The 20,926-nt window shown below is 38.2% G+C and overlaps 1 protein-coding gene across 11 annotated transcripts in view; it reads left to right on the forward strand.

Moving 5' to 3' along the window:
* Positions 1 to 20,926, forward strand: part of PARD3 (par-3 family cell polarity regulator) — a 387,075-nt gene that overhangs the window by 265,208 nt on the left and 100,941 nt on the right. For 7 of the 11 annotated variants that reach the window (XM_072412641.1, XM_072412645.1, XM_072412648.1 and 4 more), the window contains 2 exons: positions 7,975 to 8,085; positions 20,382 to 20,636. The exons of 1 other annotated variant lie outside the window; for it this stretch is intronic. In XM_072412641.1, the coding sequence (XP_072268742.1) occupies positions 7,975 to 8,085; positions 20,382 to 20,636 (366 nt within the window). The remainder of the gene's footprint in view (positions 1 to 7,974; positions 8,086 to 20,381; positions 20,637 to 20,926) is intronic. 3 more of the 11 variants (XM_072412646.1, XM_072412649.1, XM_072412652.1) reach the window with 1 other exon arrangement.

Here is a 20,926-nt window from a genome sequence, read left to right on the forward strand (position 1 = left end):
TATGTTTAGCGCAATCATTTGCTTGTGACCCCAGTCAATGGAAGAATTTAAAAAGGCTGTTAAAAGAAATGCGCAGAATGACCTGGATCATCATTTGGGCTGCTCAGGGCACAATCACTCCTTACTTATTATCAGAGTTATTCAAGCAGACACAGCTATCATCCCGCATTCTATAATGGTCCTTAAGCCAAATGTGCTTTGTAATTTGTACTATTGTACTGTAGAACAGTAATGGCTGGGACCATACAGAGCATCTAATCAGCAAAAAGTAAATAGCAGAGTGGAGATAAGTGCATGGTTTTCTTGCTGATTGGATCAGGTGTTAAACACAATGATGGTTCAGGTCCTCAAACATCTTGGTCCCCAGAGTATACTGATATCAGTTACAAGGCAAGATGTTGGCCATTATAATGCTGCCTGAGTGAAGCTCTACATAAACTTTCCTATTTCTTGCTTCTTCTTTATTGTTTATTTTTTGTAAGCCATTTAAAGACTTTATTAACATCTAATTTCTTTTTCCTTCTGTTGGTTACCACTGGAAATTGCACCTGATACTTTAATATAAATATACGTCAAAATATACAATATGAGGAAATGGTTAAAAGTTTGATACTGCATATCATCCGAGCCTAGCGCTTCCCATGGGAGGCTCTGCATATTACTAATGAGCATCTCAATAAGGAAAATGGATGAATGCAAGCTGAAGACAGATCCCTGTGAGGCCTGTCATTGGCGAGCTTCCTTGTGGCAGAATTCAAAAGCCAAATGCAGCCGCATAGACAGGAGTGCAGAGATAGCTGGGGATAGAACAAGGGGGTGTCATATATTTGATGTAGAATATTAACCTGAAAGGAAACACAAAGGAATAGACAAGAAATCAGATGAAATGCAAATCCCTTGTTGGTACTTTTCCTTTTGTTTCAAATCGTTTTTGTATTTGGCAAAAACATTTCTTTTTACTTTTTCTGTTCTAAATATTCTATGAGTAAATTACATTGGTATAAAGTTTACCCCTTGTCCCGGTTTTAAGACTTTCTACCTGCTGGTATTCTCAAACCCTATCTATTATAATGCACGCTTGCCACCCGACCTGATGTTGTGGAATCACTGATAAATAACATTTCAAAATGATTGTTATAACATGTTTGTGTTCCCTCAGATACTTCTCATAGTTGCTTGTCCTTCTAGCTACACCTATACAGTACGTTTACAGACGGCATCAAATTTGTATATGATGAGTTTTGTTTTTTCATTTTTTGGTGCCTAAGCAGTTAAACATACAAGATTCAAGGGAAGATAATATGTTGGCAAATAAGCATATATATAAAAAAAATGTGTAGGTGGTGGCAATGCATGAAAAATTGTATTTTTATCATTTTATGTGATTGCAAGTGAATGTGCATTTTAAGCAAATCCATAGTAACTGAATTGTGTTATAAGAGTTACTAGAATCTAACAATATTTACTCCTAAATTTACTACCTTGCTGTCCTGATCTGATGGTAGATATCCAGGAAATGTAGCATGGAGATATCTGGGTATAGGGGATCACAACGCTCCATGTGCACCCCGCCTATGAATAGCTTTGTGTCTAAAGCTGCGTACACACGGCAAATTTTTCTCGCCCGATAATCGGTATCGGCCAATTATCGGGCGAAAATCTGCCGTGTGTACAGTCGGTCGTCGTCCATCGTCCGACGACCGTCCTGGCGGATCCATGGACGATGGACGACGACCGATCCTAATGAAAGGGAAGGGGAGAGCGCGCAGCAGGGTGCCGCTCCGTCGCTCTCCCCCTCCCCTCTCCATAGAGCATGAACGGTGCTGTATGTACAGCATCGTTCATGCATCGTGCAGTCTTTTCTCGTTGGAAAGGATCGTGAAAGATCCTTTCCAACGAGAAAAATTGCAGGTGTGTACGCAGCTTAAGTGGTTAGCTGTAAAGCCTCAGCACTGTCACATGAAAGAATCTGGACAGCCTTTGACTGAGCAAAGGTTGATGTCTACATCAGCCATTCAGTGTGGTTTTCTTGGGGGAAGTCCGAAATGTTTCAATCATTTGAATTTCCATATAAGCCAGCTTTTGTCAATCGAATGAGCAGAAGTTTAGCAATGGTTGTCTGATTACCTTTCCCGTAAAATTTTCCTTAGATATTGTTAATGAGCATGTCAAGTTATGTCAAGCACACAACTAATGGATAACCACTCTTGGGGTGGGGCTGGTAATAAGTTTGGAAAAGTTAGCAAACCTTCCCAAACATTTTCCATTAGTTCTACTTTTCTTCTCTGTACTCCACATTTTTATGACAAATAATTTGCCAACAATTCCAGTGTGTGCCTAATATTTATGTTTATGCAGCACCTCCATAAAGCAGATGCAGTAGGGAGGTTGGAATGCCCTTGTTTAGTCAAGAAGAAAAGGCGTGGAAGTTTTCTCCAAATTACTTTTAAGTAGTTGTTGGAATTCTAACTTACCAATCATACACCATTATCTCCTTTTAAGGCTCCCATGTCTTCCAATCAGTGGTATTTGGTGTGGATGGGACAGTAGACATGTATATAAAGTGGGTTATTTATGTGTTATTTACCTTCTGTGTCTGTAATGACCACTTCCAGTTCACTTTGATAAAACAATTGATTACTGGCAACTTTAATGTGTAAAGTCAAAGGTCATCAGATCTGCCATTATGTCTTAAGCTGCGTACACACTTCCAATTTTTGTCGTTGGAAAGGATCTTTCACGATCCTTTCCAACGACAAGGTAGTGCACGATTCATGAACGGTGCTGTACATACGTACTCTATGGAGAGGGGGAGAGCGACAGAGCGGCACCCTGCTGCGCGCTCTCCCCTTCCCTTTCATTAGGATCGGCTGTCGTCCATCGTCCGTGGATCCGGCAGGTCGGTCGTCCGGACGATGGACGACACCGACTGTACACACGCCAGATTTTCGCCCGATAATTGGCCGATGCCGATTATCGGGCGATAAAAATCTGACGTGTGTACGTAGCTTTAGTCTCAACATGTCAGGAGACAGCTTGTGGAAACACTGAACACTGATTCAGAAATTGATTCGTTTGGTGGCCTCGTTGTTGATGTAAGCTCAATGTTGCCGAGTTGTATTAGTTTGCCATGTGCTACATGTGAGGGTCTGGGGGTCTTACACTTTATTTCCTTCTGTTATAAAAACCTTCTTGCTTCCAATGCTGAAAAAAACTTTGATGACTAGTGCAACCTTTCCAATCAATCCAGCCAGGTGAGTGCACAGAAAAATATTTTGTATTCCACAGGCAGAGTGAAAAGTTGACACAGATCTGCCTGAAATGTTTCTGAATACAGGAAAGTGAGGTAGAGATAATGGAGGGAGTCAGTCTAGAAATACAGTGCTACTTTCCTCAGCTAAAATGAGAAGTGTCCAGATCAATAGCAGATGCGTTTTTGCACAGTGCAGTTGACAGACATTGAGCAAGAGTGATGAGTTCCTCGGAGGCCAGAGCTTCTTTCCCAAATTCATAATGAGACTTGGTCTATGCTATAGCAGAACATGGCATTACTATGAAGAATGTCAGTTTGGCGACTGTGCATCTGCCCATCCATTCCATTAATACAATGTGATACGTAGTAATGGTTCCTGGCAACATCAATGCAGTCTAAGCCTACAGTGGCTTATAGCGGGCACCAGTAATTTGAGGGATGTAATGATAATAAGCATAAATGGACAAATACTTTCATAGATGATTGTGAAGTTCCTTATTTATCCAGGTTTTACAAGTTACTGGGCAATGTAGCTGAATAAGGGTTGGTCACTTCTAAGTTTGTGTTATTCTTTTTTTAACATTTTATAGAAATGGGTTTGTTATCTTAATAGAAGCAAAACATTTGACTCCAAAAATACCAAAATGCTGCAGTTACAAAACAAGAGTAAATGCCCCATATTCATGCCTAACCCACCCCATGTTTTTTTGTAGAATGTGTAGTTCACAGATACCTTCTAAACCTTCATCTGTTTAAGGCACATTTCTTGAAGGCTCTTAGGCAAATAGCATTCTGGGGTCAGGCTGCAGGTTGAAGCATCTGTATTAGGGCTCTGGGCTTCTAACTCTCTGTTAATTATGTGTCCCACACCTGGGCCAAAGCAATAGGCTAAAATAGCTGTTAGAAAGGCATTGTACTACTTAAGTTAATAAAATAGAGAAAGTTTAATCTGCAGTAAATTATCCAATTTCAGGCCAAATTATAGTCTTGGGGATATTGACCTTGCTTGTCCTCCATTACCAAATTTTGCTCATTTCCGTGCAATCAAGCCATCATACAGAGTTAATTGCCATCAACAACTTAATTGTTCTTTATTTCATTTGAATTCTACCTATCACATCCACAGAAATTAGAAATGCCTCGAGCAATCGACAGAAGGAGTTTTGGTTGGAAAACAAGTAAAAAGAAGTTTTAGACTGAAATCAAAGCTTTTTAAGCAAAATGGGTTGTGCTGTACCTTTGTACAAATGCTGCCTTCATATATATGTATATGTAATATATAAAATGTATTTTTTTTAATAGTTGACTTTAAAGTGGGCAGAGAAATCAGCAGCTTTGTAAATACGTATGATGCACTTGTGATTGATCATGTAGTTTCCCATCCAAACCCAATTGCATCATGCGATTTAGGAAAAAAGCTAGGACGTAGACAGAAGGCTGGGCTTCCAATGGTAGGGTTAGTGGTAGTCTTGGGCTGTGGTGTTGGAAGCTCCTCTGACCATAATTTCCAACCCTGCCCACCACAATTTACTCTGCTAGCTTAGATTAGGGTAACACTAGGCCACAATGGCAAGTTCTCTGTATCCAGACATCCTGGGTAAGGGGTCCAGTTTAGTGTTTTGATGCTTCCTGCATGTGGAAACAGTAGTACTTTTTTATGTAAAAACATTCATGCTCCAAAGCAGGGTACTCAACCAGTGATCCCAGGGTTCTTATAGAGGTCCCTATGGGTTCATTGAGCACTAGGCAATTTGTGCTTCTCAGGTCAAATACCACTGACACAAATGATCTCTTTGGCTTTCTATAGGGTTGGCATTCTTCCTACTGACCATGTGAATGTACTTGTGAATTGTGGATATTCTTATTATTGTAAGGGGTTCCCTAAAAGTTATTTCAAAGGCTCCCGATTGTAAAAAGGTTTAAAAAGGCTGCTTAAAAATTTTACCACCTCCTGAAAATTTTTATTATTGGAAAAGTTGGATTGCATTTCTGCTTCATCCTTAATACTTTCTGATGACATGCCAACCCACGTTCTTCTGTGACAGCCAAGAGTTAATTAAGAAAAGAAATAACTTGGTTTCCCTGGGCCGCATTCTCCATGTATTTCAAAGTACTCAGTAATTTCATGGCCTCTATAATGCTATTGTCACTGCTACCTCTGTGAACTTTCCAAACCGGAAATGGCAGGAGTTCTTCACACTAGGTCACAGACAAATCCAAACCAGGAATATAAAGTTAGAAAACATCTTTAAATGTTGATGGCATACATCCATGAGTACTTGATTGGTGTTCAGGGGCCATTTTCACATCCTATTCTTGTTTTTTTTTAACTGCTTATCATTATAAAACCAGATGCTGTCGATGACAATAGGAATATGGAGGCTAGCTAATAAATTAGGCTTTTTCTTTTCTACCATTCATAACCAATTTAACACTATGGGACTTTTTATGTCTTAATCAGTTTTTGTTTTTCTTCATTAATCAACTAATGGATGTTTCTTCTATAGCTTGCTGTCCTAATGAAATCCGTAGGTAATTTGGCAGGCTACAATGATCTCATCAGTAACGCAGCAAGTTTAGCCCATTTAACAGATTAAATTGAGATTTTATTTGGTTTTGTTGTGCTTGAAATTCAGCACATTTGGATAAAGGAAGACTTAACCAGTTTAGGACTGGAAACGAGTGCCTGAACACCAGCTTGAACACATATTGGGATTCTCTCTACAGTGGGTAGGCTCTCCATGCACTTCATTATTTAATTAGTCCTAATTAATTGACCAATAAAGATGCTGCAACTGGATTAAAAAAAGTCACTTTCATGAATATGTTTGTAAATTAAGGGGAATATTTATGGCAGTTTCTCCGGATGCAAAATATAGTGCCTCAGATACAAACTATCTTGACTAATGAACCAAATACTAGTTCTGGGGCAGTTAAGCTAAGTTTGTCATCACTTCAAAGAATGGCACTCTTCTGGTAGTAGAGCCCACAATAATTACAAAAATCACATGAGGACCCAGGATGACATAGAAGTTCTCAAATTATTTTCAGGATTTGCATGAAACTGGTATTGGAAAGGGTAAGTGGCAGTTTCAGGACGGGCTACATTGAAATGCAGACTGCCCAGTGTCACACCTACAAATGATACAAATGTGTTTGCATGCGGTCCAAAGTTTTCTTTGTTTTTTTATTTTTTTTATTTCGGTATAAACTTGCAGTCGAAAAATAATCTTGAATTTAGCCTAATTTGCAGGAAACTGCACTTAATAACTTTGTAACATAAATTAACATAAAATAATCTCCAAAAGGAAGGGAAAGCTTGGAAAAGACCGGTGAACTAAAGTTTTATAAGGTTTATATCAGGTGTGTGATCTAAGCGTTCCCTATTTACTTTAACTTGGGCATTTAACCTGTTTTGCTGTTACCTTTTCATTATTCATTGTCCAAAAAACACAGGTTCAACTTCCACTACTTTTTTCCCCATGTCCTCAATAGTTTGGCTGCAGATTTTTTTTATTGCAGCTGTACAAGCGTGGGTTGTTAGTAACTCCTTGGGGTATTTTAACAGTATTTACATGTTTTTTTTTGTTTTTTTTTTGTTTTTTTTTAATATTGTTAATATGCATATTAGAAATGTAAACTCTTTGACACTACACACACACACACACACACACGATACAATTTATTTTATTGTAGTGTTTTTTTCCTTTAGGGAATAGATAACTTAAACAAAGCAGCATGGCTTATTTCTTCCCTGCTGAGTGTTAGCAGCAAAATCATCGTTCTGTTTATCGTGTTTACTCTCACACAAAAGCCATAAATCAGTAACTTCATAATAGACTTTTATAGGTTTAGACGATCTTATGCTGCTCTTGGGAGAAGGTCTACAAATATTAATAATAGATTTCTCTCTGGTTTGTACAGTAAAAGTAGAATAGAAATAAGCAACTATTGCTTCAGATTTAAGACGGGTGAACAATCTGTCCGAAGCTGACCTAAAGGGTGCGTTAGTGGTTAGAAAATTCTTTGCTAGAACTACCTCTGTATAGAAAATTGAATGGTCATTCTTGTGCCACTGTCAGTGTCAGATGTGTAACAGGGCCAGGTCCTGGGACTGTAGTAAGTTATTCAAGGACAGGCATACATTTCCAACTTTTCCTCCCTAATACTTTCCTTACCTTTGCAGCTAACATTTTGGTCATTTTGCACATTGATAAACAGCATGATATAAACTGACATTTTTTATTGAGCCAGGAGATGTTTACTTTAATCAGCAGCAGTCTGGACAACTGAAAAAATGACAGCTGTAATTTTGGAGCGCAGTCGCACCCTGGCTTTTGGACTTCATCTAGGGCTTTGCATAGGGGAAGTTTTTAATTTATTTTTCAAGACATTGCAAGGTAGACTACATGAAGCTTGATTTCTGCTACATCTTGTTATACTAACAATTTAAACATATATCCAACTCTATAATATTTGCTACTATTAGTTCCGAGAGAGGAAAGCTGTTAAAAATCAAGCGTAGCCAAGTAGAACTTTTATAAAGCGTTTGTGCTGATTGCATTGTAGCAGTGAATATCCCTGCAGAAAAACAGTGAGGACATGGAGGCAGAAATTGTAATCAACTAACTGTGCACTGTTAGCAGCAGAGAATGGCCTCCACAAAGGCACTTGTTGTCGCCTTCTTAGACCAGTGTTAGAATTGCACTTGTTCTTGACAGGTTTGGCAAACATCGAAAGGATGACAAGATTGATCCCAGGGGATCGTGGAAAATGAAAGAAGCCCACCCTTCGGAGGATGAAAGGATGCGAATGAGGCAAGAACAGGAGAGGTAGACATCAACTGCGCCTTAATTAGCATCTTTTCCTAACCTTGCAGCATGCGTGTTTAATGCCACAATCAAAGGAACTGACATAACCTTTCTAAAAAAACACTGTACAAGAGTTTAAAATACCACCTTGTTTGTCTTGAAGGCTTGTTTTCATTCCTTTTATTTATATATTTATCTTTTTCTAGTTTTATTAAATCAAATACATTTATTCCCTCATCCCTCGTTTTTTTTTCCCTTTTAGGGTGGGTAAAGGGGGGTAGGTGCATGCGTCAAACTCTCCCACCCTATGTATTCTGCAGTACCATTTGTGCACAGTAGATGGACATGGAGGGCTTTTTTGCTTCACGTTTGCATGTCATGCATGTGTCTATATAATATGTTAGTGTGTTTTTATGTCTGTTATTATTATTAAGTTGTATATATAAAGCATCAATGTATTATGCAGAGCTGTACACTTAATAGGGTTTGCAATAGATAGACTGATACAAACTATGACATAAGAGGAAGAGAGAACCTGCACAAAGGAGCTGACAATCTTAGTCATTTTATATAACTGATTTTTACTAAGTGACCTGGTATAATTATGATTGATGTATTATATATTGTGGTCTGTTTTTTTGCATATTCAGTAAGTTAGTTTTTTTTTTTCAAACTACTCATGAGTATACAGAGATTCTGTTATCTAAGTAGCACTTTATGTACTTGACCCATTTCACCCAAATATGCTGCACACAGCAGTATTGCTGTTGTCTGATGGATCACTTATACAAAATTAAAGTGAGATTTTATTTGAATCAGCATTCTGCTCTCTGAGATGTAATCCATGGGTTTATTTTACTTGTTTAGTGGGCATGGGGTTGCAAGTTTCATTAGTGGTTTAAAGGCAAATTGACACAAGCTGAAATAATTCCATGTAGAGTTATTTACTCTTTAATGCTATTATATAGTATGCACATATTCTGCAGTGCATATTCCAGCTGTATGGAATGCATCTTATTTCTTCCTTTTCCCCAGGGAGCTCAGTCTAATGTCAGATCCATTAGAAAGTAAAGCAACTAAACCTTTTACTGCAACAGTGTTAGTTGTGACAGTGACATCAGATGTCAGCATGCATAACGCTGTTTGTATATTTAGCACTTCACAAAAAACAAATGAAATTTTCAGTGTTAAGAAAAAAAACAGCTAATGTAGTTATGTATATGATGTAGAATACCCAATTCTTTGGCTGTTAGGATCTTTTGTATGTGTGTCAGCTGAAGGATTTATGTAGTTTACCTATAGACCATTCTCCCCTTTTGCAAGTTTTACTTTACAAGGTACAGGAGTTTTATCTGTGCCAGGGATGCTACTTTTAGATATTGGTTTTGGAATACAGTTTTTATCTTTGTCATGTTCTGATTCTGACAGCTGTTCTATATTATTAATAATTATTATTATGAAACAGAATTTATCTAGCAAAAATACATTATGCAGTGCTGTACATTAAATAGGGGTTGCAAATGAAGGACAGATACAACAGTGACACAGGAGGAGGAGAGGACCCTGTCCGTAGAAGCCTACAATCCTATATTTTTACATTTGCATAGGGAGCTTGTATTCTAGTGTCCCCAGTCATTCGGACACACACAGGTCTGGTCATCGGGGTAAAACGTATTTTTAAAACTAGATTTAAATTGACAATACAGGTAATCCCCAGCTTGCATACGAGATAGGGACTGCAGGTTTGTTCTTAATTTGAATTTGTGTGCCGTCAGAACAGGTACATTATTTTAATAAAAAACAATTGAGGCAGATGTTTGTCTCAACATATAATTAGGCTGTGTAGTGTCAGTGTGCTTTTATATGTAAAAAGAAACAACTGCAGAGCTTGTCTTGGTCATTAAAGAGTTACAAGAGGTTGAGGAAGAGCTCAGTCCTTAAGATCACCCACAACCTCAGCTGTGTTTAGCAAAAGATTTTTTCTTCAAGACTTGCAAACCGCCCCCCTCTCCCCTCCAAACCTCGGTCCTGCACAGGAGGGAGCAGGGAAGCCCTGTTCAGATCTAGGAGTCGTCCGTATGTCAAATGCCCTTAATCCGATGACTACCAGTATTAGGTTGTTTATATCCCTAAATGTACCCTAATAACAAGTATGTTTTATTGTCTGTGCTTGTCTTTGTCTGCTATGAGATGCTGGTTTTTATGCTGGTAGTCAGTTTAGATCTAAGTTGTGCCTAAAAGAGGTTTCCTTTAATTGTGAGAGGAAGCAAGAAACCCAGTGGAAACATAAGCACGCTTTGTAAAAACAGTGTCCCAGGTGAGAACAGAAGCCAAGATATCAATGCTGCAAGGTGAGAGCACAAAATACATAGTACTGCAGCCCAGCACGGTCCACCAGCCTCAAACAATATGGGTTTTTTTTTTGTTAACAGAATCCGGTGACGTGCAGTAGAAGTGGGCAGAATTCTGGAAGTGTTAATAAAACCCACCTCTGTTCCTGTTTAATCAGCCGGACAAGCATTGTGCTGCATCCGGTGTGTTTAGATGTCAAAGAAAAGTCGTATTTAATTTGATTTTAATTATCAAGAAAAGAGCTGTTTTGTCTTCTGTATGTAGACACCACAGTCTTATTACTTCGCCTTCTGCGTGAACATAAAAGGGTTGTCTGTTGTCCATGGATAACTCTCCTCCTCAAATAACTAAGTTCATTTAGGACCGTCCATTTAATACATATTTCCATTCTTTCTTTAATGATGTAATACTTCTGGGAAATCGCTTGGCAATAATGAATTTACAGTGTGCAGAAAGCATCAAACAAATGTCCTGTGGGGGCCGAAGAACAAGCAAATGGTCCATTAGAAATAAAAATCAATTAAGCCTACAATTTTGATACAGAAAATACCCAACCTCATCTTTCTAATAATAATATGCTTACAACCGTGTCTTGCCTAAACGCCCATAGTATTTGCCCATATTGATCGAAGGAGAGATAAACATATTAATGATAGTGCTTTGTAGAATTGATTGAATAATAGAGCTTTTTTCATACGTACATATTTATAATTTAAAGTCAGTTAGACTTTCAGCGAAGTAGTATGTACTCTGCTCCTCAGCACTTTCAAGAATCTCTGGTTTTGCTTCACAAGCCATTTTGTAATTTAATGTTATTAAAAAATTACCCGTCTATTTCAGCCTGAAGTCAGGCATAAATTTCTCTAACAATAAAATGCAAAAAAAGAAATCACATTTTGTAATATACAGCTGTTCTCACCACCTTGCTCTTCTATTCTTTTTTTGTTGCTAGTTTTGTTTTAACCTAACCTAAAGCTGAACTGCAGACACATAGCAAAAAATATGAAATACATATATGGGAGTTTTACCTCCAGAAGGATTGGAATATCCTATCCTAATATTTACATATCACTGACAGATGGCACAGCAGGAAAAAGACATCACTTCTGGTATGCAGTGGTGCTGCCCACTGGTAGCACATTTATAGTTCATTACTCCACTCGGTTGGTTTCCTCCACCACCCTACATAGTGCACTACAGGACAGTTCTGATGTAGGCGCTGGAGGTCAATCCGCTGAGGTAGGTGTGATACAAGCAAGATGTTTGTAACATTCTTCCTGTCTTAGGGTGCTCGCTCAGTGCGTCTTAGGAGCTGGTTGGGGTTGGTAAAATTGCTCACGTGTGTTGCTGAGTCTCCATATTCATTAATAAACTCAGAAATCTTTTTAACCTGGGTGTGAAGAAATTGTAGGTGGCTTGTGGCCCCCATATTGTGATGCAACTCCTTAGTAACCATCCAAAAACAGATGGTTGGTCACTGAAAAGTGCTGGGTGGTGCGCCCAGTTAAAAGGGGCTAGGGATAACACGGATGTTTGGGAGAACTGAAATCCAATCATTGAAATGCCAGGGACAGCTTAATTGGAGAGGAAAGTTATAGGTGATGCTGGACTTCGTCCACCCAACTTTCTGCAAGGTTTTATGCAAACTGTGAAGAGCTGACCACATGTGGTTCATTCAGAGCAATTTCAGTTATGGTGAGAAGTCTAAAGCTAAACACAGCTGCCAACCTTTCAGGAAAAAAACTCTGACAGCCCCTGTATTTTTTTCATGATATAATTTACTTTAAATCTGTTGGAAACCATTACGTTCCTGCTCCAAAACCATCAACACTAGGTTCATAGATAGGTTTGTAAGACACAAACCACTAATGAGCAGGTGAGCTAGATGGTAAAAAGTCAAATTGCAGATAAATAGCCCCTGGTCCGAAATTCTATTTGTATGTAGTAAGTTATTCCATATGCAAAAGCTTGTGGTTATCAGGCACTAGCTGCCCGTTCATTGCCTTAATCATTTGGCTAAATTGACAAAGCCAGTGACATTTTAAAATTGCAGTCACATGACTGATAATGAAGGTTCTAATCCTTATGCGTTTGTAAATTCAGCTCTTGTGTTGTGGTTATGATTGGCTTTTTTGTCATCTTTCTTTATTCCTAAACCTGCTCTAGAAAGTTACGGAAATTTAGACTAAAAGTTTGTATTTTTTTCTACAGAATTTTCTAGTCCAAAAGTGACCTCATTGTGGGTATTGTTCTTGTTGGTTGGCGTAGGATGTTAGAATGAATTACCTTAGCAGCTACAACATAACGTTCTTTATAAATAATGCCATAAGCCTTCTGAGGCTCATTACAGGGCTACAAATATTTATGAAAAGGTTGGTTTTAGCCATTTAAGCAGTTCTGTCACTGTTGACTCAGATTATTGGAGATCAGCACATAAAGTGTTACTGTGCTTTCTATTTTGTGTCTCGTTTAGTCTCAGCCATTATTGAATTTAGATGACATGTATGTTTCTTGGGATAGGTGCAAGCTTTTTTCGAAGTCTCGTCTTTCATATTTCAAGTATGAACAGATGGTTCAGAAGGCTGTCTCCGACTCCAGCAAAAAGACAGAACCTGATAGTAGATTAGAGTCTCTTCACCCATCTTGAATACCCATTTTTTGTGCAACATTAAACCGTATGCATAACTTGATCTGCCCTACTTTCATCATGACTGAATAGGTATCGTAGGTTCCTTAATTCTTATAATGATTCCATCATCATTTCTGTGACTATAATAAACCCCTTTTATCCCATATCCAACTTGTCTCTGCTTCTCTTTTGTCTTCTGAATTCCCTTTGAAATGCTTATTAGGAATAAAGTTGTGGAAGTTTTCATGTGCTGGGAACATTGCTGACTGATGCATCTGACAATGAAGAAGTGTAGCGGTGATATAGTGCTCATTTTGTCTGAGTGAATGTATATATGACAGCTGTTTTACCTGCCTACAGATTTGTATTTCTGTCTATCAAGTCGGAGGACTTACACCAGCCTTTGCTCTCCCTCATTTAAAGCGTAACCAAACCCTCTATACTTGCTTGTCATCATTCTGTTGCAGGGTGCCGCCATCTTCGTCATTTTTCTATTACTAAAAAGGATTTTCAGACATTTGATTTGCATGCCGATGTAACTCCCACATTGGAATCTGGGATTGCCAGGTATCCCTGGACACAAACATTTAGCTGCACGTGCCAGGCTATCAGGCAGGTAAAAACAGTTATTGCAGAAGGTACATCGCCTGTCTCTTTCTGCAATAAAGACCTGCTTGATTGTTATTTGTTGAAAGTGGGACTTTAGTTCTCAGGAATGGTGGGTAGTAATACAATTTTGGCTGCACCTATGCTGACCCTTCTCAAGCCTATCCATCACAGTGATCTTCGGCAGTACAGTCACCGTCAAAATAATGTCTTATTAAGCCTAGGTTTCTGTGAAATTTTAGGAGTGTGAGAGGATGGGACTTTATTTCCACTTTCAGGTAACACTTACAAGCCTTGTTCTTTCCCCACCTTTGTGACTTTGTGGGAATATTTATCTGATTTTTTTCCCGTCTAATTCTAATTGGTAGAGATCCAAAAAAGGAGTGTATACATTCCAACATTCTTGTTTCCATTGGTCGTTATATCTACCTAGACAGTACTTTTCCTCTCCACCGGTCTTTTTTAATCACCCCGATAATACCCATGCAGCAATTAGTGATTTGTTGATGGCCCTCCTGTTCACATTGCCTCATTGCACAATGTCAGTCTATTGTGGCTCCCGTACAGGATAAAGTGAGATGTACTTATTAAAGGGGTGTGTTGTGCATCTCCGGGAAAAGTCTTCCAGGCCTCTGGCATTGAAAAGGGAAGAGGCTGATTCCTAATCACAGTGTGTTGTAATGAATCCATTTGCACAGAACAGTAATTAAAATGATCTAGCCCTGAACATTCCCAGGAGCCTCCATTGTACAACAGCCCTGGGGGAAAGCCGACTTCCCCCATATGTCAGCTGGCACTGCACATCTCGCCCTGTCCTGTGCTATGGGTGCTGTAAGCCATTCTCTAATGAATAGGAATGTAGCAAGTACAGGAAGAAAAACTGTGTGGTTTCTTGATCGTGGAGCTTCATCCATTTTAATTAGAAAAAAGGCTAGTAAGCACTGTGACAAGTGTCTAGAATTCAAATCATTAATTTGTGTCAAGCTGAAAAGAGATTGCTAATGTGGCTATAGTGACAGCAGGAGCGACATTAACCTTCTCCACTCCCCCATCCTATACATGTAAAGCTTTTGTTATTTTGGAGTATTCATGTAGGGTAAGTGCTGTAATGAATTTCATGAATTTAATTTTTTTTAATCATTGCAATCAACACTGCGGAGGTGGTTTATGATAATCACTCCAGTCACAATTTAAAACTGAACCTGCCAGAAGCCACAACCTACCTTGTCAGACCTAATAATGGTATTAAAAAATAAAAAAAAATAATTTCTCTTCTGGAAACTCTAAAAGGATATTATAGTGACCTCTGTTTGCTAATCTTTTCAAGTACATATGTAAAAAAAAACTTTCTCAACACATTCTCACCTGAGGCCTGATTTACATATTGAATGATCTTACCCTTCTTCTAGTATACTAGTGTCTGCCTTTAAATGTGAGAGCTTTTCTACATACTTTAATTGAGGTTAATTGTGGTTCTTTGTTTAATTTTCTAAAGCCAAGGCACTTGCTGACCCTGACAGTTACCACCAGAGAATAGAGTCGTGTCATCTTTCTTCTGTGACCATCTGGACCCCTATACACTACGAAGGTGAACAGCGGGGCATTTTTTTAGTGTATTTTAGTCTGCTAGACCATAATATTTTAAAACCAGAAAGCAAATACTTACCTTCCCTGACCAAAATATTTTCTTTTTATCTTTAAGGCTAAGTACATTCATCAGATGATTCTCGTACACACATCCCAATTATCACTTTAGGGCTGGTATTGAACGAGAATCTGGTGTGTGTACAGTGGCCGGCCGGATGTTGTCGTTCATGGATCTGTCCTGGCAAATCCACGCACAACGAACAACCGCAGTGCAATTGAAGGGGAGAGAGCTCAGCGGGGTCCTGCTCGCTTATTTTCTCCCCTCCCCTCTCCATAGAGCAGAATGGCAATGTATGTACAGCGCTCATTCATGCATCTTTCGGTCTTTTGTCATTGGAAAGGATCGTGAAAGATGGCGGCAGAGGCAGTTTTATTGGACTACTACAAGAAGTTTGTAGGTCGCTGGATTCCTGGCATCCTGGCAAAAAAGAACTTTTAGGGTTTTGAATATACTATAACATCTTATTGCTTTTTGAGGAAAACAATCTTCCATAACTAATGTTCTCAAATATTATTTTAGTTGTTTTTGCTCAACACCTCAAGGACTTTTATAAATGAATCTGGTTTATCTGTGTGCTAGTTTTGTTCCATGTACACATCAATGTGAGTGCAAAAACAAATAAAGTTTTCCTAAAAGCATAATTCATCTGATTTCCCTTCTAAGTTAAAAAATAATGTAGATAAGCTCAATATTAGCCACAAAATACAACTTTAGTGAGGGTTAAACCAAGAGAAAGAAATTGTTGAGATTTTTCTTCGTGTCAGAAAGTGATTGGAGATCTCTCCATCTAGAACACAGACAAAACAAAACATGACTAAGTAGCATCTGTAAATAATTTTTTATTTGTCCAGCTGATGCACATATTCCCCATTTTACAGACAAAAATAAACGGTTACGCTGTGGCCAGTCCATGATATTCTCAGGTACTTGGCATATGTTTTTTACACCTACCTAGAACCCTACATATGCTGGGTATAGAAATGTACTTAGTCAAGTGTTTATTTTAACTTTGCTGAGTGACTATTGAACCATATTATTTTATTTCCATATTTGTATAGTGTTTGTATAGTGTTACACATATATTAAACCTTTATTTACATGAGGGCACAGCTGCCGGTGATGCACTATTTTCACCTTCTGACCCCTTGGAGTAGCCCATTCATGACAAAGCCCAGTGTGCCCTATCTCCTTCTGTTTTACAGCACTAGGTCAGGCAGATAAGAGCATTTAAAATGACTATAAAATGTTGGTAATAAAAAAGAGATAGGGTACAGATGTTACTATTGCTTACGGAATGCTGACACATGCTGGATCTTCTGTACATCTTTGCACAGTCTCAGCTTTTTGTTAGGAGGTCATGTGAACCTTCACTTGGTCAGGTTAAAAGAAAAAAACAGCCCTCACTTTTTTTTTTTAAATACTCCTTTTAAGATCCCAGATAAGACTAGAATTTTTCACCCTTCAGTAAACCTAGAGTTACAATGGCTGCCATATGGATAACCGCAGATGTCATATGTCCTGTACATTTAAAACCCTATAAAAATTTGACCGCATAAACTATAGTCATCCCACGATACTATGGTTTTACATGACATTTATATTCATTTATATAGGGTCAGTATGTTTTTTATAAGACTGTACAAAAACAGGGAAATATTGACATTGGTCTTTGTCACTAATAATACCACAACATATATATCAACACTCACTCCTGGTCTAGTCCAGATAAAAAGCCAGTCAGTGAAAGGAAACCACAAATTCAGATCTTTTTGCAGGGTAATATCCTGGACAAAGATGGATCATAGGCTGTGTAAGATATATAAGCAAAGGATCAGTTCTAACCACTTTAACTTTTAGTTTTATACAGTATGTATTTATGATCTGCAACACACATTTTTAGACAATTTAGGACTTTTACGAAAGTTTGGCAGCAAAGAATCACTTCTTGGATTGAATGGATAGATGGGAGCTCTACACAGCATGATGGGGTGAAAAACACTTTTAAAGAATCAGTTCAGCTCAAACTCAAATTTTTGTGTAATTTTCAATAGTCAACATTTAAAATGTCTTTGTAATCATCTTGTAGACCTCTATTAATGGGCCATCTCTTAGCAGGGTTGTAATTAACTTACAGTGGGTCTTGGGTTTTCTCTGTGGCTGATGAATACAATAAAAACCCAAGCACTGGATACCCTGCATTAGATGCATCTTATGAGCAGCTACACTGTATTATGTGTGCCATAGTGTTGTATGCTTTGCTTTTACCTTTAGTTGTCCACTTGTAGAGATTTGCGGTGAATAGGTAGAAAGAATATTGTTTAGCAAAAAAAAAAAAAAATTCCTGTAAAACAATTGCTACGAGAGCCACAAGCATTGTGCTGCAAGAACAAAGAAGTCCATCACTTATCCAGCAGTCTACCACCATCACCATTCATGCCCCTAAAATATGAAGCTTTGTAAAGCATTTTGTTAAATCATAACCTAATGGCTAGAATAATTAATTTATTACTTATTTTAATAGTGAACTGACAGAGTCTGTGCTCGAACTATTGATTTTGTTGGTATACCTCGCATGTTCATAGGGTACATGCACTGGACACTGTGGTTTCTTCCATCTATTTAGACAAAGCTCTTGTAGCAGTATTGGTGGAAGAAACCAGATCCTTCAGAGAGGATCAGGTATTAGTCACATCCAATAATGAATGGTGAGCAAATCGTCAAACACATCACTTAAGGAGATATGAGTGTACTTTTAAAATGGTTGCTCTTTTTAGTTTGATTATCTTTTTGACAAATTCACCTAAAGGAGGAACACAAAAGCTGCTTTCGCTTATGAAAATGCTGGTTTCCTGACTCCCATCATATTTTGACACAGAAAAAACATGCAGATCAGGAATGTCAGAACTTCTGATTTGCCTATTCTGAGTAATTAACTTAGAAATACTTGTGCCATTGGATCAGCATTATAGCCGAAGAGCCAGTATATTCAGAAAAAGGGCGTCTGTAGTGGTAGCCTCATTACTACAGGTTTTCTTTAAAAAATGTCTATAATAATTCAGATCCTGATTCACTTGGGTGCAGATTGGGCTGCAGCGTAAGGTAAATTAACCTCGCTTCTGTCCTTATTGCCGCTCAGACGGAACTCTTCTAAATGCAGCTTTTTTTTTCACCTTCCAGAGTAAATGTTGCGTTATAGGTCTGTATTGAATTGAAATGTGAAATGAAATGTGGAAGTGCAGAGAGATGGCTGTCAAAATATCTTCCTGTCAGATAGCAGTGCCAAGTAACAGCAGTCTGCTTCCTCAGCGGCTTACCTAATTGTCAGGGATTTCTGGAGAAGCAGCAGCCCTGCAGCACACCGTAATGGTCCATCAGACTGGCACCTGTGTATATTGTGTAATCACTATCCGTCAGGCTTGACATTTTTCCACTTTCTTTTGAAGGTGTATATGTGCATTTTAAATGTATGGTTTATAATAAGTAGTGTGTCTGGAACATTGGCTTAGTGAAAGAGGACTTTTCTCCCATTCTTTTCCTGACACAGAGATTTGCTGGGGAATTGTGCTCACAGCCTACATGTCCTGAATTATATCTGTCTTCTGGGATACAAACAAAAAAACAGCCCTGGACAACAACTAGCCTTTTTATTAAGCATCTGACAGTAACCCGATGGGTTCCTTAGTGTCAGTCTTTTCTTGTGCTGCATTGAAGCCACTGATGAACAAAGACAGTTTGTAGTAAAAGTGGGCTCCTGGCCGAAGCTAATGTTGTTCTTGGTTTTGCATAGAGTGTGAGGTCTGTGAAAATGTGGAATAGGCTCCCTCAGGTAGTGGTTTTAGCAAGTACTATAGATTGCTTTAGGAGAAAGATGGATATTTATGTAGAAGCACAAATAAAACTGGGCATTAAAGTTTTAGAGCAAAGACAACTGAAATTGTTGATTCAGGGAACATCAGATTCCCTCATGGTATCACAAAGGGTTTTTTACCCTGTTGGAACAAATTGAATCAGGTTTTTTGTTTAGGTTTTTTTTTGCCTTCCTCAACTATGTCAACTAAATCTATACGGTTTTTATCTGAGATATATTTATTATCTAGCGGTTGAACTTGATAGACTTATGTCTTTTTTCAACCTAACTAAACTATATGAAAAGGTTTAAACCTTTTTCAGGTTAATAATGGGATCTTTTTTCCGATCAAGAACATTTCCATTAATTCTCTGCACCAGAAGTAGATGAAAATTTTCTATCCAATTGGTTGATATTGTTTATACCTCTTCAGTGTTCTCCCCAGAAACTTTTTTTTAGCTAGGTGGGCAACACATTGAAATTGTAGTGTTACCAGTTGTTGTTGCCATGAGAGTCCAGAATCTAGTAAGTGGTTAGTACTCCTAAACACTGACCTTTGCAGTGCTGTGTCCCAAGTTCCAATCTCAGCTTAGACACTATCTGCATGGAGTTTGCAGGTTCTCCCCATGTTTGACTGGGTTTCCTCCGGGTACTCCGGTTTCCTCCCACATTCTGAAAAATTGGTTAAATTGGTTAATTAACTTCACCCCCAAATTGACCTTAGACTGTATTAAAGACATATGACTATGGTAAGGACATTAGATTGTGAGCCCCTTTGAGGGACAGCTAGTGACATGACTATGGACTTTGTACAGCGCTGCATAATATGTTGGCACTATATAATACTGTGTAATAATAATAATCAGTAGTCTTGATGTTCAGTGTTTAACTTTCTGGAAGGTAGAAGAATCCATTGTCTCGTAAACAACTTTTGGTTTCCTTTTTAGTGTTGGTTTTCCTTTTTTTAGTGTCCTTACAAGTCATCAAGTGGCTGGTACCTGGTTGACCAGTAACACCAGGTCTGCAAAATAAAAATCCTTGTGGTCCTACGGACAATGTACTTCTCTGAATCTAAATGGAAGAAGATTAAAAAGAGGACAATTGTTTTGTGGTCTGATACTGTAACATGTTGGTATTGATAAAATACATTCGGTTTGCGCTGTATGAAATTAAATTATTTAACGTAGTTGTATTTCAGATGCAAATTTTCATCTTTTTTTTTTTTATTTACTCAGGATTCAAGCTAAAACCCGAGAAATTAGAGAAAGACAAGCTCGAGAAAAAGACTATGCAGAGATTCAAGAATTTTCAAAGAATTACATCCCTGACGACCCAGCCTATGCCACAACTGGCCAGTATGACACAACTCCTAACAGCGGTACCCTTAATTTGAACAGTAGACCTCAAAGTCCGAGAGATCGAAAAGAAATGGAGGCACTATACGCCCAAGTAAAGAAACCGAGGAACACAAAGCCTTCACCTGTAGACAGGTAGGCACCGGCCAAAGTATTGAGGTGTCATGAATGATAAGTTGTAATGTTTTGTGTTTTAGCTGTGGCTTTTTAACCATCAGTAGATGATTTTGGATCTGGAATCTTTTGTAATGAATAGGACAAAAACTTTCAAGTGGTTTTGCAATATTTTTAACTGAAATAAAGAATTTTTTTATTGAAAGAGAAACCTTCAAGTCTCTTTTCAGCCATCATTTTCTAGAGTACCTGTGTCAGGAAAATGTTTCTTTTCTCTGATCAAAAAGTTGATTAGAGGATTATTTTTTTTT

This window comes from Pyxicephalus adspersus, chromosome 5 (genome assembly GCF_032062135.1).
Source record: "Pyxicephalus adspersus chromosome 5, UCB_Pads_2.0, whole genome shotgun sequence".
Classification (NCBI taxonomy): Eukaryota; Metazoa; Chordata; class Amphibia; order Anura; family Pyxicephalidae; genus Pyxicephalus; species Pyxicephalus adspersus.